This window comes from Tursiops truncatus, chromosome 9, assembly GCF_011762595.2.
Source record: "Tursiops truncatus isolate mTurTru1 chromosome 9, mTurTru1.mat.Y, whole genome shotgun sequence".
Taxonomy (NCBI): domain Eukaryota; kingdom Metazoa; phylum Chordata; class Mammalia; order Artiodactyla; family Delphinidae; genus Tursiops; species Tursiops truncatus.
The window spans coordinates 36,620,745-36,645,119 of NC_047042.1; the positions used below are offsets into that span (position 1 = coordinate 36,620,745).

Genomic DNA, 24,375 nt, shown 5'->3' on the forward strand with positions numbered 1-24,375 from the left:
TGAGGTATGGAACACTTTGAAACCTGAAGAACTAAACCTAGACCTTCATCTCACACTCTGATAAGGTTCTGAGATGTCACGCCACTTGCCTGAGGTCAGGCATTCCATTCTAACCTTGGTGATAAAGCAGAGATCAAAGCAGAAAAATCAGGCCCTCACAAACACAGAACAGTCAGGGCCAGAACCCGTCAACTGTCTACTTGCAGAGCACTTCTCCAACGAACCAACTGAAGTTGTTGGGTAACCATTTATATGACTCTTGAAGGCAGCTTTTTTATTATTTGCCTCATGAATTTTATGGTTTAGAGTCAGAGAGTGAAGCATAAATATTAATTTTAACGTCTAGTTCAGCACTTGGATAAACTGAATTAACATATGTTACCTCCCAAATGCCAAATAGTTCTCCGTGGAGTTCTAGTAAGGAGAAAAACATTTGTCTTTAGCAAGAGGATTTAACAGAAATCCTGCCTCTTAAGGACATGTAAATAGTAGGAAATTTATGGCTCCATGGTTTCTGGTACTACTGGAGCTGGTTCTCAACTTCTTTCCTGCAGAGGCTCAATGCTAACGTAAACACCATCTTCACACTCCTCCACGCCCGATGTGGCGTCCTTTCCTCTAGCCAGCAGCTTCCTCTGTACCAGCAATGTGGGCTTCTCCTTCCTGTTTACAATAACCCCATTCTATTACCTTGTATACTGAGAAAAACATATGTCATGTTCTCTTTTTTCCTTAGAAATGATCACAAATCCAGGAAGCTGTCGAGGTTGGTTTGAAAAGCATTAAAGTCTTTTGTGTGAATATGCAAAAAAGAAGAGGATACAGTAGGATATTATAAAACTGCACACCCCATGGTGGCTTATGATATAGTCTCCGTAGTGCTAAGAGTTAATGTTGCTTACTGTTACTCACCTCTGCCTAGCACTTTTCTTGAGATTTATTTAGGAGTCCTCAAAATAACAGTGCATCTAACAATTATTTTTTAAAAGTCCTCTTCTAACATAAAAATAAGTCGAACTACGAAAAGAGGAAACACAATTCTACACATCTCACAAATTTGTTATTATTGTTTTCCTACTAATATATTATTTTATATATATAATTAAGAGAATGAAAGATAACAAAACAAAAAACAGCAAAGGATACACCTGAAGTTAAAAAATCAAGAAAGAACAATGAAAGCATTGTCTCTTTGGCATTTGCCAAAAGAATGGTTCATTCAGTGAGTTACTTAAACCTTTTATTTCCAAAGCAGTTTACAAATATGACTATCAGAATATTTTTTGGCACTTTTCACTCAACACATGCCAAATTTAGAACAGGCCAAATTATTCCAGTTGGCATTTAACTGCCTAAAAGATACTTGCTGAAGAGACCCATGGCCCCAACATAGACATCAGAATGAGTTAAGAAAGAAAAGTATTCTTATGTATACTGCTGATACTGGTATACAGCAGATTTTTTTAATTTAGAAATTATTCTAAATTGTCGTGTATTTTTTCCCCTAATAAATACAAAGGAAAAATGCTGTGGAAACTCCTAACGACAACCACAATCCCGCATTAAAATGATTCACATTAACCTGATTATTAAATCCCCAAGTTGCATCTCTCAGGTTTAACTGTTTCAGCCATGTCTTTATTCCATTCATCAATAAAAGTAGAAAACAAAAAATCAGAACAGTCCAACTGGAAAAAAAATCAAACTGAGAGAATAAAATTCCTTTAAGGCACTATATAGATAAAAACAGTTCCATGCATCATAGTTCACTTGCAAAATAAATTTCACAATTTCCTACTCATTTTATTTTCTAGTTATTTTGGCTATTGATATTCTAGCTATTTTGGATAATTTCAAATTAGTTTGTATTCAAGGGCAAAATATCCGAATAAGTATATGATTTTCTCTTCTATGGTTTCTTTTTATGTTCATTATTAACTTTCCTGCTACCACCAATTCTGAAGATACTGCTTTATAATTTTCAGTTTAGTCTAAAACATGTGATGTCATAAATTACTTGAGAGCAAGAACAAACCTAGTGTGCTTTAAAATATAATCTCCACTTCCATGATTTTAAAAAAGTTGACATACGGAAGAAAACTTGCCTTTGAAAGAAAAAATTTCTAGTTCCAATACGGTTGGCCAGAAAATTACAGCCAATATTTATTTTATAAATATTTATAACATGTTATAATATTGTATGGAGTTGTTTTCTTGGGGGTTGTTCTCCCTGGAATGTTCTCCGTTTTCTGGCTCGCCTGCCCAAATTCACCAATCCTTCCAGACTCTGTTCAGAATCTCACTTTCTCTAGTCCTCCCACTGAGCTCCACACGTTCTGGAATATGCACTTGTGACTGTACTGCTCTGGTTGGGGACTGGAGAAGGCTGTGTGGGGAAGGGGTCATTTGAGCTGAGAAGGATTGGAGTAAAATGTGATATGCAGAAACGGGTGGAGGAGGGTATTCTGGGAGCAGGAAGCCAGTGGGTGGGTAGGGAGTAACCACATTGTTCACATTAGAGCTGAAAGACTGGACGGAGCCGGACAGCCACCTGAACAGGCAAAGGGAAGTTCTCAAAGGGGTCTAACCTGTCGGCTGACAGAGGTGGGGGGGGGGGGGCTTTTGGATGATGACTTTAGTCCCTATTGTTTCAGGGGCTGGCGGGTCGTCTCCTAAAGGATAGAGGCCTCTTGGGAACAAATATCATGTCTTATCATTTGGGATTCACTAAAAACAACAGATGCATACCAAGAACTTTCTTATTATTATTAAAAAAAAGTTAATCCTGATTAATATTTTTAATAAGTTAATCCTGAGATAGAATTACTAGAATTATATCTTTATGAAAGTCTCTCTTGAAAAATAAATCTCTTCCAAAATGTAGGAAGTTGGGCTTATGGCAAATACTAATGTCTATACAATTTTACTTTAAAATGATTTCTTAACTAGGCCTGTAGTTGTGTTATTCATCTTCTTCTCAACTGTAGAAACAGGTAGAATTGGCCCTAAAAATAACAATTAATTTTTATATAACATTTTATAGTTCACAGGGGATCCTCAAGGGTCCTCAGAGTCATCCTGTAAGTTTGGTTAGTATCCCTGTTTTATATATGAAGAAAGTGAAAGCAAGAGACATTGCCTTGGAAAAGCCATCTCATCACGGAGTCTTGGTTTTCCCACTCTAATTCTCAGAGCTATGGCTGTGCTTGGCTGTCTCCCAGGGCTCATCCATAATCATTTCCTACCAGGTCAGAAGAGGCTACTTAATGGGACTGCTTTACTCCACAATCAACAGACCAGGAAGAGATTTTACTCAGAGGCTGATGAATGTAGTTTTAAGGGCTGCTTTGTCTGCCGGGTCTTTTTAACACAACCCCGCAACAGATAACCAAATACCAAGAGATAAAAACACCAGTTTTCTAGCTTAAATGTATTTATTGCGAAGGTGAATGCTACCTTTTCCCTTCTGATGCAAAAATAGCTTTCTATTTTTAATTATTGGAACTGTTTTACTATACTCAGAGATAAGAGGCACCAGCCTTGAGTTTTAAATTCCACAGTGACATAGCTAATATAAATATATATGAGTTGAAGCTGGATATACACTAATGTGTGCTTCAGCATTACCTGGCAATGAGACTGGACTGGCTACATTGTCCTTAGACACTGTGAAGGCTTGGCTTTGAAGCTTAATTAAATATTCTTTAAGAACGCTTCAAACCAAATCTGGGAAGAAATGTTATAAATGATACCAAAAAATTCCATGTTGGCTTCTGGAAACATTAACATTTCATAAGTCCAAAACATCATAAAAGAAACATAAACATCAAGACACGCAAGTTATAAAGTTTTAAGAATTCAGAAAGCAGTTGTCAAAGCAAGCATTTAGTTAAGCAAATCCTGAGGAAGGACGTGGCAGGCACACCTGAGTGTGCTCCCGATTTTCAGGCAGTGAGATACCTCCTCTAACTATTGCTCGTGACATTACCAAAGTACTTCTTTTTTTGGAAATGCCTTCTGACTTGATTTATGTGACACAAGAAGAAAATCAGTATCTCCACTTCATTCATGTCTTGATTTTCTCAGTTAAACGAAATATATTTGCACCCCTTGTTGAGACGTGTCTGCAAATTACTTCGTCAGGGTCTAAAAAAGATGAAGATTAGCTGCCAGTAGGATATTCACAAGCTTGTGACACAGCACTGAGATACGCCACCTACCTCTTCGTTTTGTGGAGAAGCTAAAGGGTGATGTGAACAGTTTATGGAAATGCATTGTTCACAAGACAGTCTTTTGCAGATTTAGGTGTAACTGTTTTAACATTAAATGGATAACCGCATAAGCTCAACTCTAAGTATAGAGAAAGAGCATTTGTATCCATATTGCTTTCTCTCTCTCTCTCTCTTTTTTTTTTTTTGGTTTAAACTACAACGACAATTTCTTAGGGGCTGTAATATGTCCAGATTTCCTTTTTAAGACTTCCTTATGGAAAATCTCAAACGTATCAAAAGCAGAGAGAACAGTCTAATGAAGTCAATGTACTCATTGCCCACCTTCAACCCTTAACTACACAGTGAACTTTGTCTCATTAATACTCTTACTCAGTCCCTGTCCCCCACTGTCACAAAATTATATTGAAGCAAGTCTTAGATGTCCTACCATTTCCCCCCCTTAAACAATTCAGTACATATCTCTAAAAGATAAGGGACCTTTTAAACATATAACCACAATATTAGTTTCAAAGAAAATAAAAATCCTTAATATCATCAAATATCCACTCAGTCAAGAAATGTACCCAAGAAAAGAAAGTTAAATGTCAAGGAAAACATTACCCCAAAAGTTACAACACTCAAAAATGAGCTATTCCCCTGCAATAAAAAGAAAACGGCATTCTCTTAAAGCACAGAGCTGTACGTCAAGGGCTTCAAAGAGGGAGTCCAGGAATGGTCTGCAAAATTTGTAACGTGTGCATATGTACAATTTTTTTTTCTTGGTTGGTAGCATTCATCAGAATGTCAAGCAGCTTGAGACCGAAAACATTTACAGACCTTCTCCCCTTGGTTATGATTGTGTGTGCTTAGGGCCACATCACCTCACATTGCCAGGAAGGATTAGTCAAGTAGGGAAACAAATCCACCTGAAATAACTTGGAGATCAAACTGAATTCAACTCAGCATGTACTGAGCACACACTACGTGCGAGACATGGGTCACAATCTTGAGAAGCAAAGGTAAACTAATTCTAGTTAATTTACAGTCTAGAAGGAGAAGGGGTCAAATAGATTAACAAAAACTGAACTAGGATGTCATGAAAAAGGTGCCTGCCTTAGGTTATTTTCATGGGGATCCAGATGAAGAAGCAAAGGTGATGTTAATTTCGGGGTACAAGGCGGGTGGGGACCAGGGCTCCTAAGAAGATAGGAGAAAATTAGAGGATGTCAGCAACTGTACCAGCAACTCCTGAGGAAAGATTGTTCTTATCGCCCTTGCTGAGGGACAGGAATAAAAATGTTTACTAGGGCCTGTATTCCCCTCCTGGATGGGGTGGGAGAGGGGACCATGAAAGTATCTTGAAAGCTGACACTTCATCAGATCTGGAAGGAGAGAAAGACTCGGTAAAGAGGGAAGGGAGGTCACTCCAGGAAGAGAAAAGCAGGAACAAAGGGGTGGAAACTACTGGCATGTTAGGGAATCAGTGAGGTGACCTTAGAGCAGAGTATGTGGGAGGGGCTGGCTGACTGGAAATGCCGGCTGGGACCAGAAGTCGGAGCCTCCTAGACCGAACCTGGGCTGGTGGAGAGGAACCAGAAGTACGAGACCAGAGCCTCTATTCTGCGGCAGGTGGAGAGCCACTGACATGCTTTAAGTGAATCAGTTCTGTCTTTACAAAGTACGTCTCATCCTTGGGTGCATGATGAGTGCTCAGTGTATATTGGTGGTGGTGCCTTAATGGTGGTGCCTTGAATGAGCTGGATGGAAAGCAGGCTACTTAGGAATCCACTGCAACAGGCCAAGAGACGTCCAGGGTGGTAGCAGTAGAAAAAGGGATGATGGGGACACATATAAGGATTTCATACATTTCAGAAATCATTATTTTTTAAAAGGAGAAGAAAGAAACAGAGACCAAAGCAACGTATAAATTCTATTGCATATTGTGGAACAATGTGTTAGTATGCTCTCATTTCTGTAAGAAAAAAAAAAAAGTGGAACTATACATATAAGCTATATAAACACATACAATTTCTCAGAAAGGTATGAGAAAAATAGACACCATGGGTTGTACGGCACGGAGAAGAAACTGTGCAAAGAGGTCAGAGAGTCTTTTGTACCTCTGTCACGCTAAACCACATGAATGTGTTATCTATTAGCTAAAGAATATATGATTTCCCCCTTATTGCTAGCCACAGAGATAGAGAATAATGAAAAGCGAAAAGGTTTTGGAGACAGATCTAGGTTCCAATTTTGGCTCTGATACTTCCAAACTGTGGGTCTGTGGGCAAATTAACTTCTTTTTTTTCTGTCCTCTTATTTTCAGAAACAGGGGTAATACTGGCTAGTTCCTAGGTCGCTACAACAATGATTAAACAAATCTTATAACAAAGCATCTGGTAGAATATCGGCACAGACTAAGGACCCAATAAGTAGTAGCTATTTTATTACCAACAAAACTCCTTAGATGTGAATACATTCTTAATACAAAAAAAGTTCCTTGATCTAGTCTAAGGTATGCTCATTAGCTAATCTTATTCCTACATTAAATATTAACATTGGCCAAAAACGATTAATGGAATCCATCTGATGAACACAATCCATTACGTATCTGCTTCTAGAAATTTAAACTTAACATATTATTTATATACATTTCTAGGCAGATGTTAGCTTTTTTACTTTAAATGTCATTCACTCTAGCTTTACGGAATTCATGTACTCACAGAGGACTAAATACCAAGGAGGTACCATAAGGCACCAGGAAAATAGATAATAAGTTGCTATCCTCGAGGAACAGACAACTTCAGTGAGACAAACAGGTGTGACCTTCAAGTAACCATGGCCCCAATTTGACACAAGAGATGGAAATACTGTCAATCAAGCACCCAATTCTGTAACATCCCTTGTAAAATGTTAAGTCACATGGTAAGGAAAGGTTACTCCGCAAGCATTTTCTTAGGTTTCTGGGTTTCTTCTTCATGATACTGTGTTTTCAATCAGTTGTAACTGTGGCAATAGCAGCATTCTAAGTGTTACAAAAGATGGGTCACTCAAAAGCGTTACTACTTGTTTGAACAGTCACATCATTATTAAAGCATTCCCAAACAAAAGTTTCTTTGTTATACATTGCGATGAATAATTTCAAACCATTTTCATGTGATATGTTCTGGCTCAGATCTGCCCCAGCCTGTAAAGATGAAGACTTAGACAAGAAAACATCTGGGATTTGGGGAAAAAATTTTGTTAAAGGCAGGAAATAATGAACATCTTCCAGGATTTCACAAGTGTTAGTGAATGCTTCCAAGAAATGAAGGCGTATGGCCAGAGGAAAATACACTTCACTTCATATATGGCACAGCGGGGAGAAAGTGATGGTATGGGGGGGATGCTTAACAAAAAAAATCTACATAATTATACAAATATTTCTCTTTGAAGCAGACGCGTCTTGGGAGAAACACTAATACTAATACTAATACTGTAGAGAAACAACAGTAAACACTAATTTCTACAGAAGCTTTCGCTGATGCTGTAAATATGTTATGGATGTGCACCCAGGAGGAACGACTGACTTCGTATTAGCAAGCAAGTCCTGTCTCTGAGTCACAGGAGGGTACACGCTTGTATTTGGTCCCTGGCTTCCTATAGTGAAAGCCTGAAGCTACATATTACAGTTGAATGAAGGTTGGATTAAGAGGCTAATCTAATGCTATATATAGACAGCAACACCAATTTAATCTCCGCCCCTTCTCCCTCCCCTTCCTATTTCCATAAATCTCAAGATCTGAGTTACAAAGAGACTGGGAACTCTAGAAGAGAGAAGAGGCCCTCCTCCCCCCCTCATCCCCGGCTGTCTTTCATAAACGAAGTATTAGTTCAAGTGTAAATTGCTTCCAAACGTCCTTAACGGGCACCATAGAGCGATCAGATCCGGTTTTCTTCTACAGCTCCCACAGACGCCAAAGGAGATGACAAGTGGGGGTGGGTGGGTGGAGGGGTGAGGAGGGCAGGTTGCCAAATGAGAACTACCTTCTCCCGAGACTACTCTCACATGCGTTCATCTCGCTCGTAATGGGAGGCTCTCCTCTCCAGCCCACCCCGAGTCCAAAGCCTCAACCCTGGCTTCCCCGGGAGTTACATCTGGCGATGCCACGCACGGGACGATGGGCACCCGCCACTTCCCACCTCGTGGCCGGCGCCTGGCCGCTCTCGGTCTCCCGGGACGGCCAAATGTGGCAAGTGGCGGGTCTTCACTCCGGGGAACTGATACGCGGTATGAGTGATGGTAATGGGGTGGAGGGGCGGCTTCCCCACCGAGAGGAAGGAAGCCGCCCCAGCAGGCACATGCTTCCTTAGGGCCAGCACCGGCAGGGGGGGAAGCTCCCGGTGGGGCTCTGGCTCCGGTTGTCGAAGGCTTCCCGGCTCCCCCGCTGCCTTACCTGGGCTGCTTCTCACCTGTCCGAGGAGGTAGCGGCGACGCGCGAGGCTGGGGGCTGCAGCGATTCCGGCAGCGGCAGTGGCAGCGGCGGCAGTGGTGGCGGCAGACAATGGAGGAGTGAAGGACAGACACATTGACACCGACACACGGAGCTCGGCGCAGACCCGCCTACCACGCCGCCCCGCCTCCCAGCCCGCCCCCGTCCCGGGCCGCTCCACTCCCTGGGAAATGAAGGGGGGTGTATATCGAGAGCAAGGGAGATGCATGCCCCTAGCAGAAACTGCCGAACACAGAAATTCCAGAAAGAGAATTTAAATACTGTGTGTCCCTAAATACGTGCACCGGAAAGGATGGCGGTGGGAGACGTGTAACAGGCATTTAATTTCCCCCCTCTGATTTTCTCCATTTGGTTTTTCCTTCCCAGGCTGTTCCAATGGGAGACTCTCGCTGCCGCCTCCTGCAGCTCCTCCTCCCGGCCGGGCCAATGACTCGCGGGGGGCGGAGACTACTGCTGGGCCTGCAGAGACTGCCCGCCCGGCTCGCCCGAGCTCGCCCGCTGCTCGCCAGCCCCCGGGAGGGTGGAGAGAATTCGAACGCTTCCGCGGTTGGCTACTTAATGTCCTAGTCTCAAGTTGCCTAACCTTGCGGCTGGCGTTCCTAATACAGACACGTCGTTTACTTTTTAATACTCTCAAAGAAACAATCGCTGTCAAGCTGGCGGAAGCAATGGTTCACATAAAGAAAGGCGAGCTGACCCAGGAGGAAAAGGATCTGCTGGAAGTCATCGGAAAAGGTGTGGGTGCTGGGCTGCGGCGGGGGCGCTGCCTGCCTGGCCTGGGAGGGAAGGGGGGCGTGGCGGAGCCCGGGCGGCGCCCCCGGCCCGGCTGACCCTGGGTTGCGGTTTTGCGAGGCTGACATCCTGCGACCGGGAAACAGCACTCCTACCTTTGGTCTGGGACCGGTTGCGGGGGCGGAGAGGTGGGGAAGGAGAAGCGCCGCTGGGACGGGAGCGGAGGTTGCAGACGTTCGTCTTCTAAATCAGCTTTTGGAAGGGTGCACATTTCCAGGCTCCACTTCGGATGATAATGAGCGACCCGGGGTGGGGCCTCAGAATGTGCATTCTTCAAAACTCCTAAGGTGATTTTGACCACCGTCCGTCTGGGCGATAGTGGTCTGGAAGTTTCAGGTTCTTAGATCGGTTGTCTGAGGGCCGTTTCGACTTCCGGAGGCCGAAAGATCTGGATCCCTTGGCTGTCCCCGCCCTCGCTTGGGGCGGGTGGAGGGAGCTCCTAAGGAGAAGGGTTCCTTACAAGGGCACAAAACAAGGTCTGTAATTTGCCGCATTGAGGCTTCTGAGTCCAGGGCCTCCCTGGCTTCCTTCCAGAAACCCCCGGCCGCCGCAGGAACTCGCAGAACAGCGAGGGGGCTGGGGAGGCGTCCACACCGCTCTGCGCACTTCGCAGGGCTGCGACCTTCTAATCGCGCTCTTCCGCGCTTTCCCTTCCATTCTCCCAACGCGCGTCCCACTTCCGCCGCTCCGGGTCCTAGGGAGGGAGACGCAGGCCCCGGGGACGAGCCAGAAGACATGTTTTCCGCTCCGTCCCCGAGTGGACGTCCCAGAAGAGTTCCCGAAGTCCCGTTACCTGCCAGGTGACAACAGCGTGACTACGTGGCTTCTGCACTGTCACGGCGCGGCGATACGGATGTGTGGGAACTGCGGGCATTGTTCATTTGGCTGTTTTAAGCTCCCTCGAACGGCAGAGGAGCCAGTCATTGCAACATAAACTCCGTAATTTCCAGTCTTTCTTTTTTTCTAAGTAACCTGGCTCCCATCTGGACCTACAGAGAGAAAGGCACATGTATTCTTTATACTGACAAGAAAAGTCTAAACGTAAAGGAGAGAAATATCGGATTGGAATTCAACAGGTGCTCATGAGCTGAGCCCACTCCATCTGATCTCGACAGGCTGAACTCAGTCACAGCTGTAATTTGCTATGATGTGTTCTTTGCCTAGAATTGTGGGACTTGGAGTTGTTGCAGATTGTTTGTCCAGCACGGTCCTCGCTGACCTGTTTGGCACTGCAGTCTCCCTTTTCTGCCTGTCTCTGGTTCATGTCTCCGTGCCTTTGGTGGCCCTGGGATTCAGCTCAGCAACCATGTGAGTCTCAGCTCTGTGCCAGGTACAGTGCTGGGCAAAAAAAGGAGACAACGCATCAACTTATAATCCACCAGGGATGCAAATTCTGTTTTTAAGCAGTCCAGAGCTATCACCCTCTCTCAAAAGTGTAAACAAGTGAGCAGTTTTATAAACGGGGTCTCTGAAAGCGGCAGGTGGTGTGTGTGGAGACGTAGGGAGGGAATCCTTGGATACATTATTAGGTATCCACTAGTTTTTATTTTTAAAGATTAAATAAAAGAATTAATGTGAATTTTGCCTGGTTAGCACTGTGATTTTTTTCTGGGCCTACATCGTGCAACAAATTACACAGACACTGTCTCACCTATTTAATTGGTCCAAGCTGATGAGAAAAGAAGTGAGATAGACATAGTATGTGATACATTCTTGTCAAGTGAAGGTCTGTGGGACATTACCATACTCTTAAAAAAATGTAATGGGAGATAAGAGAAAGTAACAACCGTAGCCAACTTTGACTGATTGTTATTTTGGGCCTGGCATAATTCTTAGCACTTTACATATATCCATGCATTTAATCTTGATAAGCTAGGAATTATTTTTAAGCTACAACATTATGAGGGACAGCATAGGATGGTAGTTAACCCCTCAAGTCTGATTTGGAATCCTACCTCATTCATCTGCTGGTGACTTGGCCTTGGGCAAATTACTGTTTCTGAGCCTTAGGTTCTCCATGTGAAAAATGGTACCCACCTCACAACACTGCTATAAGGATAAAATGAGTTAGTATGAGTAATGTGTTTAAAATACTCTGTTGGCTATTATTATGGTAAACATGGCAGTCTCTACTTGATAGACAAGAAACAAAGAAACTGAAAAGTTCAAATAGCTTGCCCAATATAATACAGGTAATAAGTGGCAGAGCAGAGATATCATATGGCCCACAGTCCTAGAAATATGCTGGACTTGAAAACAAACTAAACAAAATGAAAAAATGAAACCAGCACCAGAGTCCATACCATATCTTATTCACTTTGAGAGGCAATTTAATTGCAGCAAAATATTTTCATCTGTCAAGTTAAATTAATTTTAATTGTAAACGTTATTGATTTTGTAGTTTTGTGTGCATTTAAAATTTGTAAAATAATTTTTGGCTTACAGTTGAACGAAGCTCATAAACAAAGTTTATATTCGTACTCATAAGAAGCAATTTTCTTGAAAGGAGGTGAGTAGAGTTCTGATATTTTTCCCTTCAGTACATTTCTCAACTTTGAGAACCACTGGCTTAGTCAGTACTAGTACGTGGAACTAACAATAAGTTTCCAGCCACATGTGACCTGTCATCTTGGCCAATCTGAAATAAACTCAACAAATTTTTGAGTTCTCCCTCCGGCTAACCACTGCCCTCCAGAAGTTAAGCCGATTGTAAGTGGGACTTACAGTCCAGAGAATACCGCACATTGCTACCGGACACTTTTAAACAATTTCTTCTTCTGAGTAAATGCACATTCTAGGTATTCTACAGGTTGTTTATTTGTTAGAATGCCAAAAAGAAGTTCCAGATGAAACTGAGAAGCTGTTTCTCACATATCCATTTAAATCATAGTCACTAACAGCATCCATTTCACAACATTTCAGAAGAGAAATGAAATCACTTAAGCACAGTTAACTGGGTTATATTATTTGTAGATTGACCCATTCTTCTAAGCTCTGATATCTTTTTCATTAAACACTGAGGAAGCACTATTTCAAAATAAATTAAACTTTAAGAATATAAGCCAGAAAGTCTTTCATTACTTATCTTGTTTAGTACTTGAAATCCCTGGGATCACTGCTGCCAATTTCACAAGAAAGTAACGTAATTATTTTTTTTATTATTATTGTTTGTGTTAAAGGAGATGTGAAGCGGACTCGGACAATAAGGTTTATTCTACCAGTTTTATTGGAGTATAACTAAAGTATGATAAATGGTACATATTTCAAGTGTACACTTTTTAAAAGTCAGTTTTGACATAAGTATACATCCATGAAACCACTGCAATCTAGACAGTGAACAGTTCTGTCACCCCCAAAACGTTCTACATACCCATTTGTAATGTCACTCCCTCCACCCCTGTCTCCAGGCAACCACTGATAGATGTCACTATTGATTAGATTTCTCTATTCTAGAATTTTATGTAAGTGGAATTATACAGTAAGTATAATAAATATTCCTTTTTTTTTGCATGACATTTCACTCAGCATCATGATATTCATGTTCATCCATACTGCACCAATAATTTCTTATTTTTTTCTTTTATTTTCTATGTATGGATATACTACTATTTGCTTATCTGGTGACACTGATGGACATTTCAGTTGTTTACAATTTGGGACTGTTAAAAGATCCTGCTCTAAGGTCCTGTGTAGTTAATAATGTTATTTCTAGTACCTCTGGTATATAGAAAGATTCAGGTCTACTAATAATTATAGCATAGAGTTCAAAGACAAATTTAAATTCAAATACGTAGTTACCATTAACTATATGACTGGGCAGGTTTTGCAACCTCTGTGGGCTTCATTGTCTTCCTTTACAAAACAACAGCTCTTTTAGTTACTCTAATTTTTATGTAGTGATTCATAATCCTAACTTGAAGACATTTTGTTACAAAGTCTAAAAATAGATACACATAGAATTTAGAAACTTTACACTCAAACAGATTCACTATTTCAAAATATATGTTGTAATTAGAAGTCTATTTTAAAATACATTTATAACTATGTATCTATGATTAAGTCTGTATCCATATATTATTTTTAAATTCAGACACTTTAATTATTTATACATGATTTTACTTATACATAAATGTAACAGCAACTAACAAGCCAAATAGTTTTTTAAATACTTAACTTAGATATAGATTCCTCAAAACATTCCTGTTGAGGGATCCCACTAAATGATTGAAACTCATAAATATTCAGATCTCATGACTATCTGATGGATGGCTGGAAACAGAAAATGACATGTTAGTTTGTTTCTCCCTTTTTGTTTGTTTTGGCTACTTCTCCTTGTCTTCAGTAGAGACCAGTGGTCCCAAACTAGATATCAGAAATGTCGCAATGAATTATATTATGCTGCTGTAAATATAAATAACAAGAGCATCTAATATGCACTGAGGTTGTACTCTGTGCCCCGCACCAAGCCAAGCCCTTAGTCCTAAGAACACTGTGGGATGGATGTTATTATTTCTGCTTCCTATATAAGAAAACTGAGGGTTTTATATGACTTGTTCAGTTTTATAGTGGTCCTGAAAGGGCTCTAGTGTGATACAAGAGAGGGTAGTAACAGTGAGAATATCACTCTTATCATCATCTCTTCTCTGCTAAAATGCTCGTCCATCCAGATAAGTTATCTATCCCACCCTAATGGAGCAGGTTGGGTTGTGTTTTCTTCTCTGGAGCAACTTGGAGAAATTCTCACAAGGGAAACAAATTATTAAATATTATTTTCGTCATTTATGTCTATTCTTTTTTGTCTCCAATGAGGATAAATGTTGACTCATTTCCCATCCCCTTTATAGTACCACATCCCCTCATCTTAAGAGTTTGTTAAATCAGATTTAACATATTTCTTTCCCAGGTAAAGCAAATAATCTTTTAATTGCAAAATATTGTTTGAGAGTATACTATGCACAGTAAGGAATGACAAAAAATAAAAATCCTTCTGTGTAAACTATGTGTTTCCCATTTCCATGCTATTCTAGACCTTCTACAGTTTCCTAATGTCATTAAATTAGGAACTCCAAGTTAGAAATCATCAAAAGTTTTTCCTCTTGGGGGTATTTTGCTCATCTATTTTCCAAAATATGTTTTCATTCTCTAGAAGCCCAAACAGTTTCAGAAAAATTTTCCCATCCTGATCCCTGCATTTCAAAAGACTAACTGGTATTCCATGGTATGTGAGTGAACAACTCACTTTTTTTCTTTTAATTGCCCTGCGATTGGACAGATTTACTGTACATTGTTAGCCACTGGGCTAAACATTTTATAGAATTATTGGCCTGTTGTCTAATATGAGCCAAATGTTTATGATTGCAATCCCCATCCTTTCCCTAACATATAGCAGGCTCTGGCATGATCACAATCCCTATAGTATTCTCCCTTTATTGCATAAACATCTCTCAGTCAGATGGAAAATAACTTCAGTTATTCCTCAGTGGATAATGGGGTTCAGCTGAAGCATCTTCCTCAAGTGAAATTGGTGTGCAGGAGTTTGTTCTAATTCCTTTCCAGAGATGTTTGAGAGTCTCTGGTGAGAAGCCACAGGTATGGATAAGCTGCCCTGCACAACTTGCTTGCATGCTTGAAGGCTTTCCCCTGTCCCTCTGTAGCCATTCAGCCAGTGATACCAGCTGCCCTCAGGTGGAGTGTGGGACCAGACAAATGAACTCTTGGCACAATAGCTGCTGTCATAATTCGGGGCCTTGTAGATCACTCACTTGACATTTCCCCAGCTGAGCTATTTCGCTATCAAACTAGGAGACATTTCTGTATCTCCCCTCTGTTGGTGAGGGGCACTCAGACCATGTGCCTAAGAAGCAGGTTGGGTAGAAAGAAGCAGGCTAAGCTTCACTCTGCATTCCACCTTTAGCTCTGGAAGAACTGCAAAGTTTAACACATTCTTGAACTATAATTCTAAATTTAAAGACAAGAAATAACTCCTAGTTGAGGATGCTTCTATTCTTTTATGTCCTTTTAGAGGAGAGGCTTATCTCATCCTTTCTCCCTGAGAACATGCAATTTCATTATCCTGTTCCCTGTCACACCAGAAATTTTTTGGCAGAACATGTGATTGGCTCCTATTAAGGATGATAATAGCAACATTCTCTCCTGCAACTATGCCTTAGTATGCCTTACAGAAGGCTGGAAAACCTGATAGTCGTGGCCCAATTACAGCTTATTTACAAATTTACAGAGACTGACCTTCAGGTTTACATCAGATGGCTTTCAGTATGAGAGTCTGAATACTGACCATATGGCACTTTTATATAGTTCGAGGCATAAAAGATACATTTACCTCAGCATTTCCAAACCAAGAATTCTATTAGGAGCATGCCATCAATTCACAGGACGTAGTGGTGACAAGGTATATAAATACTGACTGTATTTTGAACTGTTATTACATTGACTGCAATTTAAGCTTCAGATGGTGGGTTGGATTAGATGCCCTTTAAGATTTGTTTCAGTATTAAAAGTGTTATGCTTTGTGGTTATTGTATTACTGCCAAAAGGAAAATGTGGCCAGTTTAATATACTATAAGGCCAATGGAAGTAAAAGCAAGATGCAGCTATTTTAGTCTATATGAATCTGTTCTCTGGGATAATTACTTTGCGGAATAAACAGTATGCGATTGACGCTTTATTTCTTAGCAACCTGACCTGACTCATCTTAGTTTTACAGGTAACCCTTTAAAGTCTGTTTCCTTGACGTTAGATTTTTTTTCTATTCTAGATATAAAAAAACCTTTGCACTTTCTTTCTTTTTTTTTTAAGGTACTGTCCAAGAAGCTGGAACATTGTTAGCCAGCAAGAATGTTCATGTCAACTGCTTGGATGAGGTAAAATTTAAAACATTTAATAAAGTTTTACTTCCTGTGAGAATGGGTAATATATAAAATCTAATAATAAGAGTTGTTTTCTAGCATTTGTGCTCAAGTTATCCTAAGCTCTAAAGCAAATGTCAGCAACAGGTTGCAAAAGATAATAAGGATGTAAAAACATGTTTAATTTTACTGGTAATCAAATAAGTGACTATTAAACCAATTCCATATCATTTCTTGTGAAACACTGGACTTTTATATGCTACTGGATTAGGTATAAATTGGCATCATATTCTGGAGAAAATTTTAGAATATTTCTCATTTTTAAATGTATATACCTTTGATCCAGCAATTCTACTTCTCCGGAGGGTTAACTGACCTAAACTTAACTTTCTAGAACAATTGCAATCCAGAATAACTTTCTGAGATGGTAGTTTCTCTTCAGAGCTGTCCAGTATGGCAGCCATTAGCCATGTGTGGCTAGTAGGTATTATACAGGACAGTTCTAGTACTAGAACATTAACTGAATTTCAGTTTCTCATGCAGCAAAGGAGGTGTTTTGTTAACCCTTTACCCGCACATGGGTAGTAAAGTTAATATCAGACAAAATAAAGTTTAAAGGGCTTCTCCTGGTGGCGCAGTGGTTGAGAGTCCGCCTGCCAATGCAGGGGACACGGGTTCGTGCCCCGGTCCAGGAAGATCCCACGTGCCGCGGAGCGGCTGGGCCCGTGAGCCTTGGCGGCTAAGCCTGCGCATCCGGAGCCTGTGCTCCACAACGGGAGAGGCCACAACAGTGAGAGGCCCGCTTACCGCAAAAAAAAGTTTAAAGCAAAAAAAAAAAAAAAAAAAAAAAAAAAAGATGTAGACTCTTTCTTATAGAAAGTTGATAAACCACCAGGAATATACCAGCCTTAAGCCTTCACTAATAATCTTATAAGCTTTGAGGTTATAAAGAAAAAAGTAGAATTCAAAGGAGAAATTTGTAAGACCACGATAGCATCTTTTAGAAAATGATAAGTAGAAAAGAGTATTCAAGGGATGGAAAATTTGAATAACCTAACAGTCTATGCACTTTATATAAGACAGAAATAGTACATCTCCATTTACATTTAATTAACACTGTTAAAAACTGGTTTATGGGCTTCCCTGGTGGCGCAGTGGTTGAGAGTCCGCCTGCCAATGCAGGGGACACGGGTTCGTGCCCCGGTCCAGGAAGATCCCACATGCCGCCGAGCGGCTGGGCCCGTGAGCCATGGCCGCTGAGCCTGCGCGTCCGGAGCCTGTGCTCCGCGGCGGGAGAGGCCACGTTGGTAAGAGGCCCGCGTACCGCAAAGGAAAAACAAAAAACAAAAAAAACACAATGGGAGGCCACTTTACACCCACTAGGATGGCAATAATAAAAAAAAATATATAGATAATAACAAGTATTAGTGAGGATATGGAGAAGCTGGAACCCTCGTGCTTTGCTGGTAGGAATATAAAATGGTGCAGCTGCTCTTTAAAATGGGTTGACAATTCCTCAAATGATTAAACATGGAGTTACCATATAACTCAGCCATCCTAGGTATGTAACTAAGAAAAATAAAACATATGACAATACAAAAACTTGAACATGAATGTTTATAGCAGCATTATTCATAAGAGCCAAAGGTGGAAACAGTCCAAACATCCATCAGCTGATAAGTGGATAAACACAGTGTAGTGTATCCATGCAACAGAATATTATTCAGTCACAAAGAGGAATGAAGTCCTGGTGCATGCTACAACATGGGTGAATTTCAAAAACATTCTCCCAAGTGAAAGAAGCCAATCAAACAAGACTAATATTGTATGATTTCATGTACAGGAGATGTCCGAAATGGGCAAGTTCATAGACACAGAAAGTAGATTAGCGGTTGCCTAAGGCTGGGTAATGGGATGGGGAGGGGTAACGGCAATGACTGCTAATAGGTATGGTATTTCATTTGGTTTTGACAAAAATATTCTAAAATTGATTGTGGTGATGGTTGCACAACTCTGAAAATACTTAAAACTATTTAATTGTAACGTTAAATGAGTAAATTATATCACAGTGAAGCTGTTAAAAAAGAAAAGATAAAACAAAGTTATCAATTTAAGACCAAAAAAATAGACACAATTTGGAAAGTATAAGCAAGAAAATAATAAATAAACACCAAGGAAGTAAGAGCATAACTGCAATTATAAGAGGAATTGTCATAACTTTTCAAAGCCAATTCATTTGAAAACCCATATGAAAGTAGTGATTTTTTAGAAAAATAAAAATGAACGTATTTATCTCATATAGAAATAGAAAAACTGGGATAATTAAGGAAGATTTGTATAAATGTATTTAAGTGCCAACTACCTTCTAAAGCTGCACACCTGAGTAAGCTTTACAAAACATTCAAGGACCATTTAATTCTCATTTTACACAGATTGTACCATTAGTTCATAAAAAGATGGGAAGGTGCCTAACTCATTTGATAAAGTTAGCATAATGCTGATGCCAAAACAGGAAGAAGCCCAAGCAAACTGTGGGCTCAATTCACTTTGTAAATACAGATGCAAAAACACTATATAAAATATTACCAACTTGATCCAGTAGTGTATCAAAAGAATAATAAGACTTAACCAAGTAAGGTTTCTCCAAGAATGATAGGATGGTTCAGTTTAGAAAATCTTTCAATGTAATTCACTGTATTACAGAATAAAAGAGAAATATGATCATCTCAATAGATATAATGCATTTGATAATATTTAACTACTGGGGGTAAAAACTTTTAACAACTTAAGGTAGAATGGCTTTTCTGTAACTTGAATAAGTTTGCAGAAACCTTCCACAAGCATTGGCATCCTACTTAAGGTTAAAACATGACACACACTCCTGTACTTAATGTTTAAACCTAGGGGCACCAAATTCAAGACAAGGAGGTTCCTGGAGCTTCTATGAGTGAGCTGCGTACAGATTTGGCCTCCTTGATATTCCTTGAACCCAATGATCCTCTCCCCCAAAGAGTTTTACACTTGCATTCTCTTTACTGGAGCATTCTTCCTCTAGTTATTTACATCCTTTGCTCCTTCCAGGGCTTTGTTCAAATGCCACCTGCTCAGAGGGACATTCTTTGACTGTTCTTTTAAAAATAACGATCTCTTCTTACCTTCTGCCATTCCCTCTCCCCCTTACTCGATGCTGTTTCCCTATAGCACTTATTATCACCATCTGCCTTGTCACCCCTACTAAAATTTAGTGCCAGGGACTTAGACTTTAGGGGCATGGAATTTGCTCATTGCTACCCACAGTGCATAGATCTGTGTCTGACATATCTTAGGCACTCAATAAATATTTGCTGAATGAATGAATGCTGCATTTAATGATATAGAGTTGTAACTCAGTAGACTAATATTGATGAATTCTTTGATTTAAAAATTATGGGAGAGAAACTTTATTTTTAGGGTCATCATATTTAAAGTTTTTTAAACTACTAAAGTTTTAATCTCCTTATCAGTTTCCCGTTACTACTCTCAAGAAACATTGACTACTACTAAGTTGCCTCGTGTAGAACCTTCCTATGATTCTCACATCAACAAACCTCTGATAATATTGATGACGATGTTCATTATAATAGTCTAGAATCATCAAGAACAATTCAAATTATGTTAGTATTCTAAGATTTGCTTAAAAAAGAGATTATGTGTTTTAGAGAGGTTTTCATCCAGAGTAACTCTGAAATTCCAGCACTCAGAGAGTCTCTCCTGGATTCTGAGAAGATTTACTTACAGGGAACATCTCATTTATTTATCCACCAAATAGTATTAGGTAGTCAACATATAAAGTTGGATGTTTCATTGGATATGGACAAAACATATGGAGACTAAACAGTGTAGCCTGGTATAAACACTACCAATCATTTCTCCATATTCATATAATCATATATATAACCAAATCATATATATGATCAAAATATAAATATGATTTTGAGGATCATTTTTTAAAAATGAGAACACTCTAACATACATTTCTCACATCTTGTTTTTCTCATTGGCAGTAATTCATGGAAATTTTTTCAATTCAATAGATACAAATGTATTCAATTAGTAACATCACACTATTCCATACTATTCCATGCTATGGATATACCATATTCAACTTTCCCCTTGATAAGCATTCTATTTGTTTTAAGGTTTTTCCTTACTTTTTTCTTTTCTTTTCTTTTTTTAACGCATTTGTATCTGCTTGTTCATTTGTTTCCCCAGGAGCTAAGTATGTGTAGTAGAGATGAGAGCCCTGATAAATTTAAGTTTTGGTCCTTGCCCTGGCCATTTTACTAGTCATGTGAAGTTGAGCAATTCTTCTCTGAATCTGTTTGCTAATCTGTAGAAAACCTCAGGTAATAAAACCATCTTTTTTCTTCAGCAGTTTATGGAAGATCCAAGTGGGGAATTGAGTATAAAAATGCAGATTATAAAGATGATTTTATTAATTCATTTTATTTTGTGTTTTAATTTAATTGCAGGAATTGTTCATAGGCAGGGGGAAAGGTAAATAAGTAAACTTAATACTTTTTTTCCCTTTCTGTTAAAGAATGGAATGACTCCTCTAATGCATGCTGCATATAAAGGAAAACTTGATATGTGCAAATTACTTTTACGACATGGAGCTGATGTAAATTGTCATCAACATGAACATGGATACACAGCCCTCATGTTTGCTGCACTTTCTGGTGAAGTTTTAGCATTTATTCTAATATACCAATAATAGTCACCTATACAAATTTGTTATAAGAATGTGTACATTTTTAAATTAAGCGCATTTTTGTTATAGTAATTTTAAGATCATGTCTTGTGGAAAGACATGGTGGGAATCGGTTTTGAAAAGCTATAATGTATGAAGTATGTTATATAGTTTATTTGGTGATGTTTCTTTAGTTATTTAAATCACTTGATTCTTTGTATTGACAATATATTTTGTTTAGAGTTGTGGAGCTAGATCTATTATTCTTACAATTTAGTTCCTTTGCTGTTCTATAGTTTTATATTTTGAAGTAATATGAAAGCTTCTTTGTTGTTCTCTTGAGAGAACACCTGCTATGATAGGGCTATTTGCTTCAGTGACATTTAAGTACTAAATATGATGATCCATTTAGAAACTTACTCTGATTCATGTTGCTTATAATTTGCTGAAGAAAGACAATTGGGAAATATCTAAAATTAAGTGGAATTATCTGTCCTTGTTACAGTTTTTTAAGAAAATAAATATGTAACTTAATATTACCATGCTTTAAAAGCAGTAATCTGTATTTTTATAATCCAGGGGGAAAAAAAGCATTTCTAAGCATAGTATAAAATATAGAATTCAAAAAGGGCAACATTGCCTAATTTGATTACATAAAATCTTAAAACATTTCCATATATAGAAAATACCATACATAGAGTTAAAATATAAATTAAAAAACTAAGGAAAATAGTTATTACCATTTCTAAAAGGGTTGTATCATTATATATGAAGAGTTCTTATAAGTCAGTTAGAAAACAACAAATACTACAGTAGAAAATTAGACAGAAAATTGAACAGAGAACAAAAGTAATACAACTGGCTAATAAGCTTAAAACGCTCTCAAAGATCTGCAGATTAGAACAACAAATGATAACCTTTCACTTAAACATACTGGCAAAGGTTAAGGAGGAATGATGATGCCCAGTCTTGGCACAGGAACTTTTGTGCACTGTTTTGGGGAGTGTACATCAGCCCAACCTTGCTGGAAGGCAGCCTGGTAATATGCATAACCTTTGATCCTACAGTGTTTTCCAGGAACTGTTCCTAAGGAAATCATAGTTCAAGCTTGCAAAAAGTAATGGGAAATGGTGTCCACTGAGTATAGTTGATAATAGCAGATTATCTGTAAGGATTCCTTTAGTGAAAGAACACAAATAGAATCACTATGAATGTGTAGATAGGACAAAGTGTAAAAAGATAGATCCTCAACTGTCAGTAGTTATCTCAGGGCCTGTAGGTGTGAAGGATGGGATGAGTTAGTAGACATTAAGGGGAGACTTTTAGTCATTTTATTTTTTCTGTCTTTGTTTTGACTTTATACTAAGCATTATTCTTTTTTTAATACTAAGTATTATCATAGGAAAAACATACTTTGTCTTGTTAAAAAAAAAAGTTATATTCAATTCCATACCATTTTTGTATTGCTTGATGTGTTTTCTAGAAAATAAGGTTAATTTCTATGCGGGTTCTATAGCATTTTACTTTTTGCTATAGTTATGATTTATATTTTGGAAAAAATGAAAAGATCCACAAAATAGAAACCTAAAACTCAGCAGAAAAAAAAGGGTACAGATTATTTAAAAGGGAATATTTGAATTGTGCAGTCCTTAATTTTAACAAGTATGTTTCTTTTTAACTCTAGGTAATAAAGACATCACGTGGGTAATGTTGGAAGCTGGTGCCGAGACAGATGTTGTCAACTCTGTAGGAAGAACAGCAGCTCAGATGGCAGCCTTTGTGGGTGAGTTTTTATGGCAGTTTTACATTAGCTTATACCCAGAGTTTCCCCCATGGAAAAAAATACCACTTTGCTTCTCAGAGTGTAAATACTGTCATGTTTCTTTTTCTTTTCTTTTTTTTTTTTTATAACAGCCATGTAAATGACCTTGTCTCCCTTTCACTTTTTTTTTTTTAATTTTATTTATTTATGGCTGTGTTGGGTCTTCGTTTCTGTGCGAGGGCTTTCTCTAGTTGTGGCAAGTGGGGGCCACTCTTCATCGCGGTGCGCGGGCCTCTCACTATCGCGGTCTCTCTTGTTGCGGAGCACAGGCTCCAGATGCGCAGGCTCAGTAATTGTGGCTCACGGGCCCAGTTGCTCCGTGGCATGTGGGATCTTCCCAGACCAGGGCTCGAACCCGTGTCCCCTGCATTGGCAGGCAGATTCTCAACCACTGTGCCACCAGGGAAGCCCTGTCATGTTTATTTTTAAAAAAGCAAATGTTTACAGTTTTGTCTAACTTAATGAAACACCTAATGACACTTTGGATAACATGAACAAGCTATTTTGAATCTCCACTCTGAAATACAGAGTGTGGTGAGGCCTTTTTGTTGCAGTCAAATGCTTGAATGAGAATATTTTACTCCTCTAAGGAAATAGTTTAACCTAATGTTTAAGAACAGGAACTGTGGAGTCAGTGATCCTGGGTTGAAATTCTGGCTGTACCACTTAACAGCAAGTTACTTAATGATTCTGATCTTCAGTTTCCTCATTGCAAAATGTTTACATGGTTATTGAAAGGATTAAATGAGATGATAGACCTAAAGAGCTTTACATGTACCTCTCAATAAATGCCATCAGTTATTGCTGTTTATAATAATTACAACAATGACTAGGAAGGAGCATTAATGATAATACAATATACAGCTGTTTCATTATCCTCATCAACCACAAACATTTATTGCGTGTGCCCAATATTTCTTGATGTGTTAATCCTGTTACTTGGTATAATATAGGGGGTTTAGAAGAGAGTGGGAATGAATATTTGATGTTTGGTATTTTGGCCCCAATGAGTTGGCAGTTAGAAGAGTCCATTGATAGAAAAGCAATGATAGAAATAATCTGATTTATTGGGAATGTAGTAAGTAGCTCGGTGAGGCCTAATGATTCATTAAACAGATACTTAACATTCACAACCTGTAGACCAAGCAGCACTCTAGATGCTTTGGTGAATAAGACAGAGGGTGTTCCTCCATTCATGGCGCTAAGAGGATAAAGGCAATGACTATGTGAAAATGTATTCCAATGGTGACTTAAGGGTTCCGTAAAATACATCAAAGGGAGGGATCTTCTCTCCCATTCCAAGGGAATTTCAAGAGAGAAATTACATGTAAGCTAAGGTACAGTGGGAATTAGTCAGATACGGGGGACAGTAACTGTATATGGTGTTAAATTTTATTATTATATTACTTAAAACTACTAATAGTAAGTACTGTTGATTAAGTCAAAACAGTCACTGAGTCAATTT

At 39.1% G+C, this 24,375-nt stretch overlaps 2 protein-coding genes across 7 annotated transcripts in view; one reads left to right on the forward strand and one right to left on the reverse strand.

Moving 5' to 3' along the window:
* BZW2 (basic leucine zipper and W2 domains 2) overlaps positions 1–10,084 on the reverse strand; it is a 58,662-nt gene extending 48,578 nt beyond the window's left edge. The window contains exons 1-2 of one of the 5 annotated variants that reach the window (XM_019928171.3): positions 9,589–10,084; positions 8,645–8,698 (exon numbers count right to left, since the gene is read on the reverse strand). In XM_019928171.3, the coding sequence (XP_019783730.1) occupies positions 8,645–8,698; positions 9,589–9,704 (170 nt within the window). In that variant the 5' untranslated portion in view covers positions 9,705–10,084. Of the gene's footprint in view, positions 1–8,644; positions 8,794–9,588 lie in introns of those variants that run through there. The other 4 variants (XM_019928186.3, XM_033863007.2, XM_019928180.3 and 1 more) reach the window with 4 other exon arrangements.
* ANKMY2 (ankyrin repeat and MYND domain containing 2) overlaps positions 8,822–24,375 on the forward strand; it is a 34,273-nt gene continuing 18,719 nt past the window's right edge. The window contains exons 1-5 of one of the 2 annotated variants that reach the window (XM_019928207.3): positions 8,823–9,436; positions 11,939–12,002; positions 16,310–16,374; positions 20,939–21,077; positions 22,773–22,871. In XM_019928207.3, coding sequence (XP_019783766.1) covers positions 20,945–21,077; positions 22,773–22,871 — 232 coding nt within the window. In that variant the 5' untranslated portion in view covers positions 8,823–9,436; positions 11,939–12,002; positions 16,310–16,374; positions 20,939–20,944. Of the gene's footprint in view, positions 9,437–11,938; positions 12,003–16,309; positions 16,375–20,938; positions 21,078–22,772; positions 22,872–24,375 lie in introns of both variants that reach the window. The other variant, XM_019928198.3, reaches the window with a different exon arrangement.